Here is a 15898-nt window from a genome sequence, read left to right on the forward strand (position 1 = left end):
TTGCTGAGCCCCTTCCAGATTACTGAATAGAGACAGACTGCAAAAAGTAGAAATAAAACACAGCTGAGTGTGGTAAAGAGGCTGCTGTAGTTTCTTTTCAGCATTGTGGGTTTCCAAATAAGTAACTTAATTTATCAGTACTCATTCTGTTTTATCAGCATGAAAGTTGTATGAAGTACAGTGAGCAGCAGGGAAAGAAAAGACAAAAGCTTTAACATAAACAACGTATTTACCATTGTTTGAATGGGGCATGCTTACCCTTTTTCCCTGCTCTTACACACAAAGTTCTCGCACAGATTTAGTTTTTATCAGGTAGACTGTTTCTGTAGACATCTGGCATCCAGGAAGTGAGTGGTCTCCTGCACTAAGCATGTCATTAGTGATGTTGATAAACTAGAAAATAAACATTACTCCTCTGCTTTGTGACAAGGCAGAAGCTAAGTTCTATGTGAAAACTACATGTTATTACATGAATTTATTGAAGAAGGTACAAAAGAGGGAAAAAACCCAAACAAGCCTACTTTCTCTCAAAAAGGCAAATTATTATTTTTTTGTAATCCAAATGAAGACCTGGATGTTGGATTCCAGTCTTATCTATAGATCAACTTAATATTTACATGAAAATCTGAAAATATTTTTTTTTTCCTTTCAGTTTTGCACCGTGTCTTCCAACCAAGGACCAAGAGTGGTAGAAGCAGAAGTCTATAGGTTAGCTATAATAAGTACAGCCAATCTATCATTCTGAATACATGCAGTGATGGACCAAATCTTCATGTGACCATAAGAAAAACACATACATATCCCCAAAAGTGCTCTCTACACAGAAGAGGGAATCAGCTAGATTATTTTTTTCTCTGAAAAGGTGTTATAAACAAAATCATCACACAAAGGCATTTTTACATACCTTACAACATCAGGGCTCTTCTAAAGCCCTGGTGGTTAACAAAAGAGTTCATAGGATGAACCAAGCTTTATAAAATTTTTAGAATAATTGCAATATGTAACATTATAAAGCACTTCAAGATTATATAAACAGAAAACATTCAAAGCATTTTGTTTGAATCCAAGTTAACCACAGAATAGGAAGTGTAAGATGACTACACTTAATTGCTTACACACTTAATGAATCATTGAGCAAAGAAACCTTTTTATAGATATGCACACATATCTATAAAAAAATCAATTTTCAATATATTATCAAATTTACAAAAATTATCACACTTCCATACTAACAGGCAAGAATATTCTGTGCTCTACAACAATCTTGATTTTGGACAACATCTCAAGACTGATCAAAACAGTTTCTTATGAATAAATATGTGCATTTATATGCACAACTCCCAATAAATTTGAGATACATTTTTAAGACAGAGCTTTTACTACAGTGCTTACATTCTGAATTAAAAAAGCAAAGGAGTCTGAAAGTGAGGTAAACCTACTGATTTTAAATTTATTTGAATTCAAGGTGAAGAAACTGAAAACCAAATATAATTTAGTTAGAATACTGTAGTCTTTAGATTTATCTTTAACTATTGAGTATCTTTTTCTTTCATAAAGACAGCGAAGTAAAACTAACCAATGCCACCTTTATCTAGTTTAATTATAGTTTAGTGAAAAGAGTTTCTGAACTTTGTAGCTATGGAGGAAAAAAAACAGCTATGAAAGGACAGAATAACAGCCATGCTCTGCAGAGTTAGAAATCCAAAAGATGTGAAAAAAGCTTTTCATAACAATACGACTTTGTCATAATTTCTGTAATAAATTATAATTTTGAATGCTTGAAAAGAGAAATTCCTCCAAAAACCTGTGCTGAAAGTGTAAAGTTATAATATATAGAAGACTATTAGTGTGATTGTTCTTCAAAACAACAATAAAGCAAAAATAAAGACTGTCATACAAACAGAAATGGAACTCTTTTTCTAATATAACTTCAATATATTTATTTTACAACTTCATTTAGTACTCTTTAGCAAGTCCTCACATCACACAAACTATTATATCAGTAGACCAGGTTGCATGTACTCACACATAGTGACAGAAAAGATGTTTTAAGTCTGAACTGTGAGCGGTACAAATCATACAAGATGCAAGGCAACAGATGGAGTCTTAAGAACAAAGCTTGAGACATTAGCAGAAGTCTCAATACCAATATCACCATGGTTAAATGATGGAACTAAGCATAATAAAAAAAAAATCTGTAGTTCCCAAAATAATTTAACTCAGGCTTAAAAATCAAATCTCTTTAAATCAGTAACAGAGAAAAACAACTAGAAAACTACCCATCCTTTTAAAAAAAACACCTTGTAACTGAAACAAAATGTCCGAATGGCTTGATATACTACAAATTCATTCCACTGGTAATACTGGAATATCTGATACCCTGCAGATTTAAGACTTAGGAACAAACTAAGGAAACATCAGCATTAGGCGGGGGCGGGGGGGGGGGGGGCGGGGGGGGAGCACCACACATGACAGCTACCTCCATTTAGACGATTCTCTCTCCTACCCTGAAAATCCTACCTGGATTTCAATCCATGAACATAGTTGGAACAAATGTTGATTCCTGAGCAGTTCTGAGGATGCTGTTGACTGTGAAGGCTTCTGTTTCAAGGTGCCTGACTTGAGAAGCCATAGTGTGGACACTGATGCACCATCACATATACAGACTGCTGCTAGTAACCATTTTATTTATGTATTTAAATGGCATACACACATGTATGGAGCTTTCTTCCCTACCCTCTCAAGGAGGAAGTACAATCAACTCCCACAACAGACTTCTAGTATTTGGACATACTTATTTGTGAAGAGAAGGTGGGACAGAAGGAAAATTAGACAGGTTTGCGTATGTGGTTTAGTTTTAAATTATGAGAAGGCGGTCTTTCTCTTTAATTGCTTTTCTCCCAGTCACTCTAATGTGTTTTGAGCAAGCGTAGAAATGAAGTTTGTTTCAATCAACTCTAAACGAACAACAAATATTAACAGTTTGCACCTCTAGACCTTCCAGAAGAGACCCTCAAAGCAATTAATGAAGCCTAGTCTATATATTTGGATTCTTCCCCCTGCCACTGCCTGCCCGAAGTTGTGAGTGGGGGCATATGGGGTACTATGCAACAAAGTTGTAGGTGGTCTATCACTACAGGACAAGAAGTCTATGACGAACTGTAGGTAAGATTTCTGATTACACTCTTCTTGTTTTCTGCCTTAAAATGAAGATAGTTGTTTCTGTCAGACTGCCATGAAATTAAAGCACCTGGTAGAACTGGCAGCACAGAAAGCACATTTGCCAGGTATACTAGGTAAGCATATTAAGAGGGATGACTTCAAACTATGTATCCTAATCCACAGTCTTTACCAACTGAGCACTTCAAGGTTGTTTATCAAAAGGAGTTGACCGAAGGGAGCTAGTTTAAAGAGCATTTGCTCTTGAAAGGCCATTTTTTAGGTCATGGTCTAAAAAGTCACACTGTAACCACTGCACAGGAGTAATAAGTGTAAGAGTGTACAGAAAAAAAAAGTGTAAAAATTCAAAGTGATTTACTTGCAACATGTCTAAGAAAACAAAATCCCCTTAGGTTTAAGCTAGATATCCTTGTTCTTGATACAATTTCTTTTTTATCTAGATTAGGTAGCAATAAAAGTAGTATTTCAGATTCTGTTCTAAGTAACATTCCCATTTATATTGTAAGTTATGTTGTATAACTTTTATTTCAAACTTCTAATTAATATTCTTAAACTGTACGCACATTTCCCACCTTGATATTGGTGCTACTGATACAGTTTTTGCACCATTCCTTTTCTTGTTTGTCAACATATTTTCAAAAGCATTGTTACAATATCCTGTAGTATAAAAGTAAATAAATAAATGAAAAAAAAAAACTCTAAGTTTCTCCCTCCAAAATACTAAAAGGAATAGATGATGCACAGCATTTTATTTTATTTTTAAGGCCAAAGAGAACAAGGTCTCATCATACCAAATCATTACAGAAGAAACTGTTTTAGTGCATCCAAAAAAACCCTAAGCATAGAGAAAGTAGATAAACTACTGTGTAAATGAACTAACAAGTGGGAAAAGGAAGCTTTACAGATAAATTTGATACTAGTGAAACAGAGGTAAATGTCAACCCAAATAGTTACACCATAAGTCAATGCTCATGATTGCAAAAAATGTTCTAGTTACTGCAAATCACGTTCTAGCTTCTACATATTAAAGAAAAGTTGTTTTGCAGGGAGAAAGACTTGGTCTCTGGAGTCCTAATTAAGAGTTGTTTTACTACAGAAAAGTCATGAAAAATAATGCTAGAAGTTCATGTAGGAACTAATCTCCATTTAAATCAATAGACTTGAGTTTCAGCCAATTTCAAATGAAGAAGGAAGCAAGAAAATGACTGTTAGCAGGCTGAAAAGCAAGACCCTACAGTGGCATAAAACAGCAAATATTTGTGCTATGAAGGATCCCAAGGACCTAAAATGCTATTTAAGGCCCCTTGGGCTGGATCTTATGTCTATTCTACGCAAGAAAGCAGCTACCCTTGCTTGTCTAAATCTAGATAGACAAGCAGATGTATCTTGCAAGGCAAGGAGAGAACACGGGAACAAGTTCACTGAAGAACTGGCACAGCTCTTTCACACGTCCTGCAGGGTTTCCCTAAGTGCAGGGCACAGGCAATGAGCAAGAGAATAGAAAAAGAACATTTAAAGGAAAGGAACAATTACAGTTCTCTACAGCTTTTCTTCAGGGACAGGATGGAAAATGAAGCCAAAGGAAAACGAAGGGATGTACAGACAGACAGTTTTGTAGTGGTAAGTTCAACTATTATTTTCAGGAAATATGTGAGAGTCTACACTGAAGTTAAACATTGTCCAGTGGGTAACAGTGGTTGCTTTATTTTCAAGGTGAGATCAGAAGATTCCTGTAGTATTCTAGAAGTCCTATAACAACTTATATTAGTCCTTGTTTCGCAATTAAGGAAGTACACTTAAATCTTTAGCTTTTTTGTTATTTTGGAGGGGGTTAAATTGACAATAAAGAATTTCAGTCAGATACAGGGTTTTTATTTTGGATTTGTTTTCAAAACCTCATATTAGAGAGGGCAAAGATCTATGTCTCCAAATATTTTTCCACATACTTTTCTGGTTTTGATTAAGTTAATATTAATGCATGTTGTATTTCAATATCACCACAATTACAAACAAAAATACTTGAGTATGAATAGAGGTTTTTTTCCCCTATTATTTCCAATAAAAAAATTACTTCCACTATTTAATATAGGCACACGCTGTGAATGCTTGGGGCTTTCTTTTTAAGTGTCATTTAAGTTCAGACAATCAAATGTGTATTATCTATGTCAACATCTTCGTGGAAGCTTAGCTGTGGAGGAGGAAACCCTTAAAGAAGTATCACCTGTGGCCCCTACTAAAGCATTGTGCAGAACAACTTGTAATTTTTGTGATTTCCTAAAGTCATATGACATCATCTGACCAGTACTGGCCAGTCTCAGTATTAAAATCTCTGTCTAAAACAGGAGTTGGGTTGAACAAACTACAGCTACATTAGGACGGTTGCTCCCTACCTGCTTTGAATGCAGAGCATTTAGACATAGCACAAGTTCCAAAACAATTGCTACTTTTTTACTATTACTATTAAACAAACTGGCCTTCCAGAGTGTTCATTCACTACAGCAGGACGTTTATCATTGTCATGCTCATTTTCAGCCAAGCATATGGAGTTTTTCCCTTTCTAGGTTAAGTCTTCCATGCCAGATGGGCACATGAAACCCCAGAGATTACTTGCTAAGCTGCACAGAAAACTGATATACAGACCAGAGGAAAGAATGCTCCCAATGGTTTGTGTTACAAGGGAACCAATTTACTGAAATGACAAAACTTTCCTACTCACATTTAAGTTTGCATACATCATTGATTGCCTATCCTGGCATATAAGCAATCAGGAAGGAAAATAAAAGCATTCAGTGAAAATTAAACATCCAGAAACATGAAAAATAAGAAAAACAACTTCCAGGAATTTTGCAGTGGTTTCTTACAGATACCTGTAAGAAGGACAGAGAACGATCCAGTGAGAAAAGTGAGAAAGATGGAAGAAAGCCACAATCAGTGTTCAGTGTTCAATGGGGCACAACTTCTCTCAAGAGGCATCTGCTTGCACGTATAGAGTACAAATGATACTGACACGGGTGTAATTAAACATTATTCCAGATCGAAGAGAAATTCCAGGATACATTTGAGAACACAGATTTCCACTCCTGATACATTTTTTAGAAATTATTTGTTTTTCCTTAAGGTGAGCAAAGCATTGAGAAAGCAGCATGTTGCTTTGGTGTCTGTTTTCAGAAAAAGAAGGTACAAGACATTATGGAAGAACCTAGGGAAGCACAGAGGCACCTGGAGTGCCTTCTCCAGGTGTTGTGAAAGGAGATTTCCACTCCTCCCCCCACCCAAGAGGAGGCTTATCTTCCTCACCTTTGGCATTCGCTCAAAACTGAAAGTTAAAGAATTCATTTGTCACTGTATTTGCCTAACTAGATAGCATGCTGCAACATGCATTTTAAGTACACCAGATTGCAAGCATTCTGAATTTATATGTTTTCTCCTCCAACATTTATTACAATCTTTTCACCTTTTACATATAGCAAACTATAACGTGGTTACCGAAACATTTGCAGTACTCAAGGATACGCAATATTAATTGCTCAATCAACCTGCATTGACATACTGGATTTAACATGCCACATTGAATTACTGATCATTTTTCTAACCTTACCAAGTCAATCTGGGGCAGAGACATCTGCAGTTTAGCTGGAGTATTTTTTAAACACCTGCTTCCTTAACTATTGTAGTATCACTAGTTTGAATGGAAGTGCGCACATCATACCTTGCACATTTTGGTGCCTGACTACACACTTCATAAATATTTATTTCATTAACTCTTCTTCACTCCTGGGAAAAATTTCTGCATCTTATTGGAAACAATAGTGTTACTAGTATATCATATACTGAATTGGTTTGTTCTGTACTGAAGTCACTTTAATAAGGCAATGGTGGCATTTGGTTTAAGCATGTCTGTACTGATACATGTTCTCTTCCTTGGTGTTAGAAGAACACTCAAAAACCCATGTTTGTGGGTTTTCTTAAAAAGAATTAATGTTCTCCATTTTTTTAATTAGAAAAATATATTTTAAAATATACTATCATGGAAGAAGGGCACTATACATCCAACAATCCCCTTTAAGTTGATAATACAAAACATTTAACAATAGCAGTTGAAGGCAATATTAAGCTAAAACTTCTATAATTTCCAAGTGTTTTGTTGTCAGAAAACTGAGATGGTCATTTACAGCATGCTTTCAGCCTTTTTTCCCCCCATGAGACTATCACAACTGCTATATAGAACTTGACACACCACATTACAGAATTGTGATTTTTACTATAAAGGATTATTATGCAAAGAAATTAAGGAACATGAATATGGTAAAGAGCATCAAGCATAAATAGCTTCGGCATTTTGTATAAAACTAAGAACAACATTCAAGTTTTAAGATGACTACATGGAACTGTAGCTTGCTGATTAAATGAGATTAACTATTGGACGTTCTTTTAGCAACAGTGCTTAGGAAGCAATGCAACAGTTGTATTTTACAGCTTACGAACAAAGTATTGCTAACTCTTACTATTTCCCTGCTTTGATAGCAGGATGTGCCTCCTATCTCTATGATTTGTCCTTGCCTACCTCATTAAGTCCTTGCTCTTCACTAAGCAGCAATGAAATATAAATCAACTGATTCTAGACTACTTCCTGACAATTAATAACTGAAATAAGCACAGAGCTATCTTTAGTAAATCCATTGTTAGCCTAAAAAGTTTAGGAGAATAGAGACAAAAGACAATCCAGCTATGTAAGGCAAGGCTCACCACCTGACAAACTTGCAGAACAGCAATTAAAATACTAGTCTGAGTTGTAAATCAGAGTAGCCTGAACTAGAGCTTACCACATTTTTAAAAGTTATTTCTGTTACAATTAGGAACCACATTGATTTTATTTTCTTGTCTTATAATACATCTTACAGACAGAAAAACGATGCATATTACCTTTTGTTCTAAATCTTTATAAAAGCATTTATGCTCCAAACTTCAGCACTGTGATAAATACTGTGGATGTAAGATGATGTCAGATCATTTTATTTCCCCGCCAAGCAATCTGTAGATGAGAAAATGAAAGACTTGTTCCTAAGATTACTTACCCATGAAGTTCAGATAGCTCTCTCCTCCAAGTGCATGAGTAATGAGACGAATCATTTTATGAAGCTGTATTCCACGATCAATAACTGGAGTAAGAGGCGAGAGCACACTCATGTTTGTATACATCTCTGCATCCATCAGTCGAAACGCCAGTGTCTTATCACCAACAAGCGCCTATAACAGTTAAAAAGTGAAGAAAACCCTTGGATGTACTAGAAGTGTTTCTAATACTTTTTTTTTTAAAGCAGGCGCTCTATATTGTAAGGGGAGGACTCGGAAGATTGGCAAGGAGTCAAAGACGTGGCTTGGTGTCCACGATCTAGTCCCTGTTCACAAAGAAAACATCTTGCCACTGCTGATGATCATCTGGTCACAGTGGCTCTAGATTCTGATTACTGCAACTTTGTATCGTGTGATGTGTAATCACACGGTTGTGATACATATACTCTGCTGCCAAAAAGAGAAAGTAAGTAAATTGAGGCAGGGACATCCCTGAGCTGAGCCTCAACTGGATGCCAGACCCAACTGTTTTCCCCTTGCAACCCTCCACGTGGTTACAGGGGCTCCTCACACTGATTACAGTACAAGTATGTGACCAATAAACTAATAGCTGTCTAACCCCTGTTGTGGTCCTACATTTCACCTGATGGGATCGAACTGCACAATTACTTCTGAGAACCTTTTTGCCTACGGATATCAAATGTGAAATGTTAGCGTCAACTCAATAAGCCACAAGTGACCTACCATTTTGGAGTTTTTATAGAAAACACAGAAATTAAGAAAGCAAACACCTCAAAGTTCCTGGGGTGTACAAATAAAGGGCTATTAGCAACACTCCCGATTTAGAGATGCAGAGTGGATATGAAGCATTCATTTATATACAATCAAGAATATGATTGGTTTTCTGTGATTTCACACTAGAGAGAAAAGCAAACTAGTAATTCTGTCTAAAAATAGTGACTGAATTACTAACTTGCTAGTGCTCACTGTTACTTGAGAAAGGCCACACAAATGCTAAGTAACAAGGATTATTCTAATATATTAGCATGCAGGTAGTTGAAAAAGTTTTGGAGCATTTTTATGTAAATAGCTAATTTTTGTTCAATTAGCCCGTTCTCATTTTATACTCTAGCATGAAAACTCACTAGATTCCAGAGACAGATGAGTTGTAAACAGGTCTAGCTGAAAAGCACCATCATCCTTTAGTTTTCCAACTAACAATATAACAGCATATATAGATGATTCCCTCAAGTAAAAAATAATTCCTATGTAACAATGGCAAGACTGAAGACTGCAATGAACAACTGCAAAGAACAACTCTTCTCTGGACTCGGAATGTGGCATTTGTTAGTGTCATTTAATATCCCCTAATCTTTCCATTAGAAGAGAAGGTAAATGTTCCCTATTCATGTTTTCTATGCCAGCCATGATTTTATAAATTGTTATTCTTCCCCCTTCAATGATCTCTCTTCTACCCTGAAGAGTCTTAGTCTATTTAGTTTTCTTCTTACAAAAAACAATCCACACCCGCTATTATTCTTACCAACTCCATCACAACATTTTTTCCAGTTATGCTGTATATCCTTTGAGATACAGGACCAAATCTGCCTCCAACATTCAAGATGCACACAAACCATGAAAGACTACAGTGGCATACTGATTTTGCTCTCTGCTCTCCATTCCATTCATAATAATTCCAGTACTGTATCTGCTTTTTTGACAGCTATTAGCATTGAGTTGCTATTTTCATACACTTATTATAACCACGAGGCCCTGTATTCTGACTGGTAATAGTCAGCTCGTAGCCCATTATAACATAAGAAACTAGAATTGTTTCAGCCCCTCATGCGCATCACTTTAGATAAAACTCAGTCTGAAGATACTGTACTCCCATTTTGTTTCTCTATCCTACTTTTCACATATCATCCTGGTGTACGTCTGCAATCATCTTTTTTTTTTTTTAAATTCAAAATAAATAGATCTTCTTCCCAAGTAAGAGATTCTAAAACAAAAATACATAGTGATATGGAAAACAACTCAATTGATAAAATCCAGCATGAAATAAAAGAACAGCAACAGTAATGTTATATGTCATGCTTTAGGATAAAGAATCAGCTTTTATAAAAACAAATAATCACAGAATAATATGCATTTCCAGGTAATACCTGAAGTTTTTTACCAGGATTGGGACTTCTCTCATGCCTTAAGTGAACACTGTGTAACAGTCTCTGAGATAAGAATGTAAATAGGTACACAAAATGAAGCTGATAAACTCAGAATTCTCTTTTTAAAATAAAATATAGGCCTTGTTTTGGACACTTCTGTTGACTTTTATTATGGAAGGTATAGGAAATAGAGTATCAACCTCTATTATGTAGAGGAAAGAGCTGAAGGTAGGTTTACTTAAACCTTTTATTAGAAAATAGATTTTTTTTTTTTTTTTTAAGTTCTTAATTTTAAAATTCTCAACCAATGTCTTTTCTGATTCTTAAGAAACAACCATTACAAAGATTGTGGGAGATGTGTTATTCAAACTCATCATTACTTTTTCATTTTTCTGTATACAGAACCATTACAATTGCTGTGTTTTGAACCAAACTCTTAAAGAATATTTCATTTAGATCTCAAAAGAGGATGTTTGCAATCCGTTTGGAGAGGAAACATTTTCTTGAAGGAAATACAACAGTCACAAACACTGATTCAGTGAACAAATTTGCTAAATTGTGATATTGTTTATCATAAATAGTGCTCCAGCTTACTTTATGAAAACCAAATTTTCAAAAGTATGGATTATATGCCTTCCTATATCCTATGACAGGCAGGCAAAACAAGAAGCTAGGGCTCATTTCTTAAAAACAAAACTGAAAAATAACAACACCCACCTACTCCAAGCAGGATTCCTTTATTAAAAAGAAGGATCAAAACAAAACAAAAAAACCCACAAGAAAATCCAACCAAAAAACCAAGCAGTAGTCCAGATCTACCTATCTCTGAAATTGTTGCCTATCCTTCTCAACTCTTGCCTCATTTTTAAAAAACAAAACCCACCAAACCTCTAAACCTCATCTTTTACTTGCTTACATATAAACACACAAACAGATAAAATACCTGGTCATGACTCTCTGCATATGCAATGTATTTTTCTTCATACCGTCTGTTTGTTAATGTATGCACAATATTGCCCATATTCCAGTCTTCATCTTTCAGCTCCTTAATTATCTGCAGAAACAAAGGAAAGATCATTGAAAAGTTATTGCTGTTTTAACCAAAAGCACATTACTACCTTTCTTCATTATCTTGGCACAGAAATATCCAATGGATTGTGAACCATATTACTTTAACTTCTCCTATTCCCAAATTTTGAAGCGATGAGCTTTCTCTGATAATCCAAAGAGATTTTTTTTCTTTTGAATTCCACTACATAAATATAATCACTAGAACACTTTGTTTCTCCTGTATTTCCACGTATAAGCATGGACAACAGGACTTGCCATCTATTATGTGAATCCTTTGATACAGCAGGCAATGTGACTGACAGGAGCTACAAGAAAGCACTGCACCAAAAATGGGGAAGAAATATGTGGGCACACACCTACCTACACATGATATTGAAAGAAGCCCTGTATTTCAAGCAATCCTGGCATATGGCAGCTTCCAACTATAGCTTAACCACTGGACTGTGTGGTGGAGAATAGATCACTGCAGGATAGCACTATGCTATTGCCATGAAATACACAATAACATAAGAAGGTGCTTAGTACAGGGACTTGCACATTCCCCTGATCTGTGAATTCCCGCTCAGTTCCAAACCACAGTTTCAATGCCAAAGCTTTGTAATACAAAACAAGCTTTACATTTTTTGCCATGCTAGCTCCTGATTTTTAGCAACTTAAATTAAATCACATCAATAGGAATTTTCTGCCTCATATAACACTATTTCTTCCCTCTTCTAAATCTAGTCCAATTTCAGTGTTAGTCCTTTTTCTATAGTGCTTTGTAGATCTCCATTGATCACTATAACTTAAATACATATACATAAATATACAGACATAAAAGTGATACAAAGGCAATAACACTGAGATGGCTGATATGACGCTGTAAAATTTAACGTTCTGATTGTAACTGGCCATGTACTCCCAAACAGCCTTTTTCTTTTTTTGACTCCATAAATTCTGGGTCTGAACACATTCAGGTTCCTATGCAGCACCATATTATGTACTACATCTATCTTTAATCTGAACTAGTACAGCCACTGTTATGACAAACAGCTTATCTTACTTTTACAGATTCCTCAGAATTAGTTCATGGAACCCTGGAGATCCTTCAGGTTTAAAACTGATTTTAGGAAGTCACCTAGAAAACTTGCTATTAACAGATACATACTTAAAAGCTGGAGAGAAATGAGAGCAAGCAGTCTAGGACAGTTTGGTAACAGCTGAGAGACTCTGTTTATAAACTTTTCCTTTCCAATCGTTTCAGCTTTATTTTTGCCTCAAGAAACGTGGTAACAAACTACATGCATCACCTCTTTCTCTAACTCAAGGTCTTCTGTTGTGGTTGCTTATTTGCAGTTTCCTTAGCTAGAAGCTTCCTGCCTGCATCACCCTGTGTTCTTGTACAATCAACACATTCCTAAATAACCGGAGTCTGCTGGGAAACAGCCTATGCTATCATAGCTGACTTTATGCCCAACATCTCATCAGCGTGCCAAGCATCCACCTGCTGTCCCATGTTAAGTACATGCTTAGAGGCTGGAAGATTTTTTTCTCCAGTTAAGGAACGGAACTTACTGCAGGATAGGTACGTTTCCTCTCAGAGTATTGCAAATTAAAATAAGCAGACCATATCAGAGATTGCTAAATTAGATTATCCATCTTTTGCCCTTATAAAATTCTACAGTCTGTTTTTTCTTTGTAATAGGAACTCAGCCACTCGCATTTTGCCCACCTAGGAAATTGCTCATCTTTGCCTGTCCTAAAGTGCGGTAAGGAAGTTGAAGGTGTAAGGAAAAAAAAAAAAAAGCCAAACAACAAGGTGTTTCTTGTTACTACAAAAAAGAGCTCTCGCTGCATTCCAGGATCTAGATTACACACTCCAAAGTTTAATGATGCTGTCCCTGTTGGAAAAGCTGGCAAGTTTGTCTTCTCAATGAAAGGAGGTTTGAAAACTGTTTTTTCAATCGGCCCTCCACTTCTTAGTTACAAAAGTGAAAGATGCTGAAGTTAATTTGCTTTTTATTTTAAGCTACTCACTATATTTATTGAAGCATTAATGCTCATATAAAACATTTATTGTTTTCAGATCATCATGATAGCTTGAGGGATTTGGATGCAATCTTCTATCTAACTGAAAAACATCCTCTAAAACATCAGTAGAAGCCTTTTGAGATCATTTAGTGTTTTATTCCTCTTCTTGTAACTCTCTGTATTAAGGAAAAGGTGATTTAAATCCTTATGATAGTCAGTGTTCATTAGCATATTATTGTTCTTGAAGAGCATTTACAGATTTTTATTATTCTTTTTGTAACCTCACTGTACCAATTGCTGGTGTTTGTATAATTCACTTATGTTTACTTTGGTTAAACTTTCAGCTCTGTCTATGTTCAATGCCAATTACTATGCCCAATTTCAGGAGAGTTCACTGCAGGTTTTCGGGGTGTGGTTTTTTTAATATTTATACACGTATGGTTAACTTATTATCTACCTGTTCACATTCAGTATAGACTACACATTCTACAGCTGTTGCAAGATACAGGTTATTTCAAACAAAATGAGTCTATGTGTATAGTACAAAGAAAACAAGTATCAGCTAGAATGCAAAGAATAGCCCCTGAACTTACTCATCTTCTGAAACCTACATGATATCTGACAGCTCTCATTTCAGCCACTAATACCTGTGCTCAAGCCTGTCAATTTATTTTAATAGGACATTAACAGAAGAGAGAGTAAAATTTGTCAGTAGGATTCAGAAGTAGTTTTGTGTATGCACAGACAGAGAAACATCCCACTTTGAAGAGCAGAACGTATTTTTTAAAAATTTCTTACCTGTATCCACTTATCTGGAATAGCCATGGCTAGTCGATAATCAAAACCCCCTCCTCCCTCTGCAACAGGACGACAAAGAGCTGGCATTCCAGATACATCCTTAAACAAAAAAAACCACCACAAAAAATTTGCATAGCATTGCAATTATTAGTTCAGATTTTCTACCATACAGTAATACTTCTATACAAACACTCTGTAAACTATAAACAGCTTCACAGATTGACCTCGGGGGGGGGGGGGGGGGGGGGGGGGGGGGGGGGGGGGGGGGAGCGGAGAGAATCAGTAAGTGATTACTACACCCAGATTTGCTGTTTGAATGCAAAAGTTACAGGGAAAAGCATTATGACTTTTCTCATCAAATACTCTACTACAAAATATTTTAATGGAGTAGATATTTGAGGGGGAAGAGACCTCAGCAGACACAGAATTTGAAATAATTAGCTCTCTTGAGCTCCAAGTAATCAATAGAAAGTAGAAAGTAGTCAACAAAAGACAAATTAAACCTTCATTTTGTTTATTGATATTTTGCATAAAGAATAGCATAAAAGGCTGAATATAAAGTACAGTAAGGAAGAAAAATACAATCTCTCCTCTTTTCCTAAATGCACAAAACCGAAACTATTGATCCAGCTAGCCCTGGAAAGTGACATGCTCTTACTGCATAATTTTCCAGATTCATATTGATGGAGGCTGATCATTCTTAAATTCATAATTCAAAGTTCTTAAAATATTTATTTCACCATTTTATTAGGCAATTATGTCACATAGCATTCTTTTTCTAAAGTTAGCTTATCTGTATACAAAACGCAAATCTCTAACAATTGCAAAATATCTATCAGTACTCAATTTTATTAACTTCTGTCAGTGAGAAGCCATTCCGCCACAATGGTTATGGATTAACACACACCTCTTACGTCTACACAAGAGAACTTATGGAATTAAATTCTGACTAGAACCAGGGCTTAATTAGGAAGCTCATTCTGGTTTTCTGGATTCAATTCAGTTTTCAATCCAGTTACTGCATTAGACTAGTGAAACAGATATTTGCACTTGAAGTTATACATACATACGCGTACATGCATATACACACACCCCACACCCACCTCCCCCATACTGACATAAGTGAGGAGACGGACCACATCATCATGAAGCTCATGGATGGCATGCTGGGGGTGGAAGGCAGGGCTGCCATCCAGAGGGACCCTGACTGGCTGGAGGAATCGATCAACAGCAAGCTCAGGAAGTTCAGCAAGGGCAATTGTCACATCCTGCCCCTGGGACGGACTAACCCCTGCATCCACACAGGCTGGGGACTGCCAGGCTGGGGAGCAGCTCTGCTGGAAAGGCCCTGCGGCTCCGGGCCAGCAGCAAGCTGAGCATGAGCCAGCCGCCTGCCCTGGCAGCAGAGATGCCAGGAGATGAAAGGAGGGGATTATCCCTCTTTACTCAGCGGTCATTAGATCACACAGAAAACTGCATCCACGTTCCACATGCTGTGTGTAAATACCAAATAATGAAGCGGAAATTCTTTCCAAACTTTTAGATATCGTAAAAGGAAATTCAATAGCTCTCCTAAATCAGTCAGAAAAGATAAAAACAGA

The 15898-nt window shown here is 36.3% G+C and overlaps 1 protein-coding gene across 1 annotated transcript in view; it reads right to left on the reverse strand.

Annotated features, from left to right (window-relative positions):
• GBE1 (1,4-alpha-glucan branching enzyme 1) overlaps window positions 1–15898 on the reverse strand; it is a 172453-nt gene that overhangs the window by 54881 nt on the left and 101674 nt on the right. Inside the window, exons 10-12 of the mRNA XM_050895991.1 lie at window positions 14298–14396; window positions 11362–11472; window positions 8256–8427 (exon numbers count right to left, since the gene is read on the reverse strand). Of these exons, the coding sequence (XP_050751948.1) occupies window positions 8256–8427; window positions 11362–11472; window positions 14298–14396 (382 nt within the window). The remainder of the gene's footprint in view (window positions 1–8255; window positions 8428–11361; window positions 11473–14297; window positions 14397–15898) is intronic.

Source organism: Gymnogyps californianus, chromosome 1 (genome assembly GCF_018139145.2).
Source record: "Gymnogyps californianus isolate 813 chromosome 1, ASM1813914v2, whole genome shotgun sequence".
Taxonomy (NCBI): Eukaryota; Metazoa; Chordata; class Aves; order Accipitriformes; family Cathartidae; genus Gymnogyps; species Gymnogyps californianus.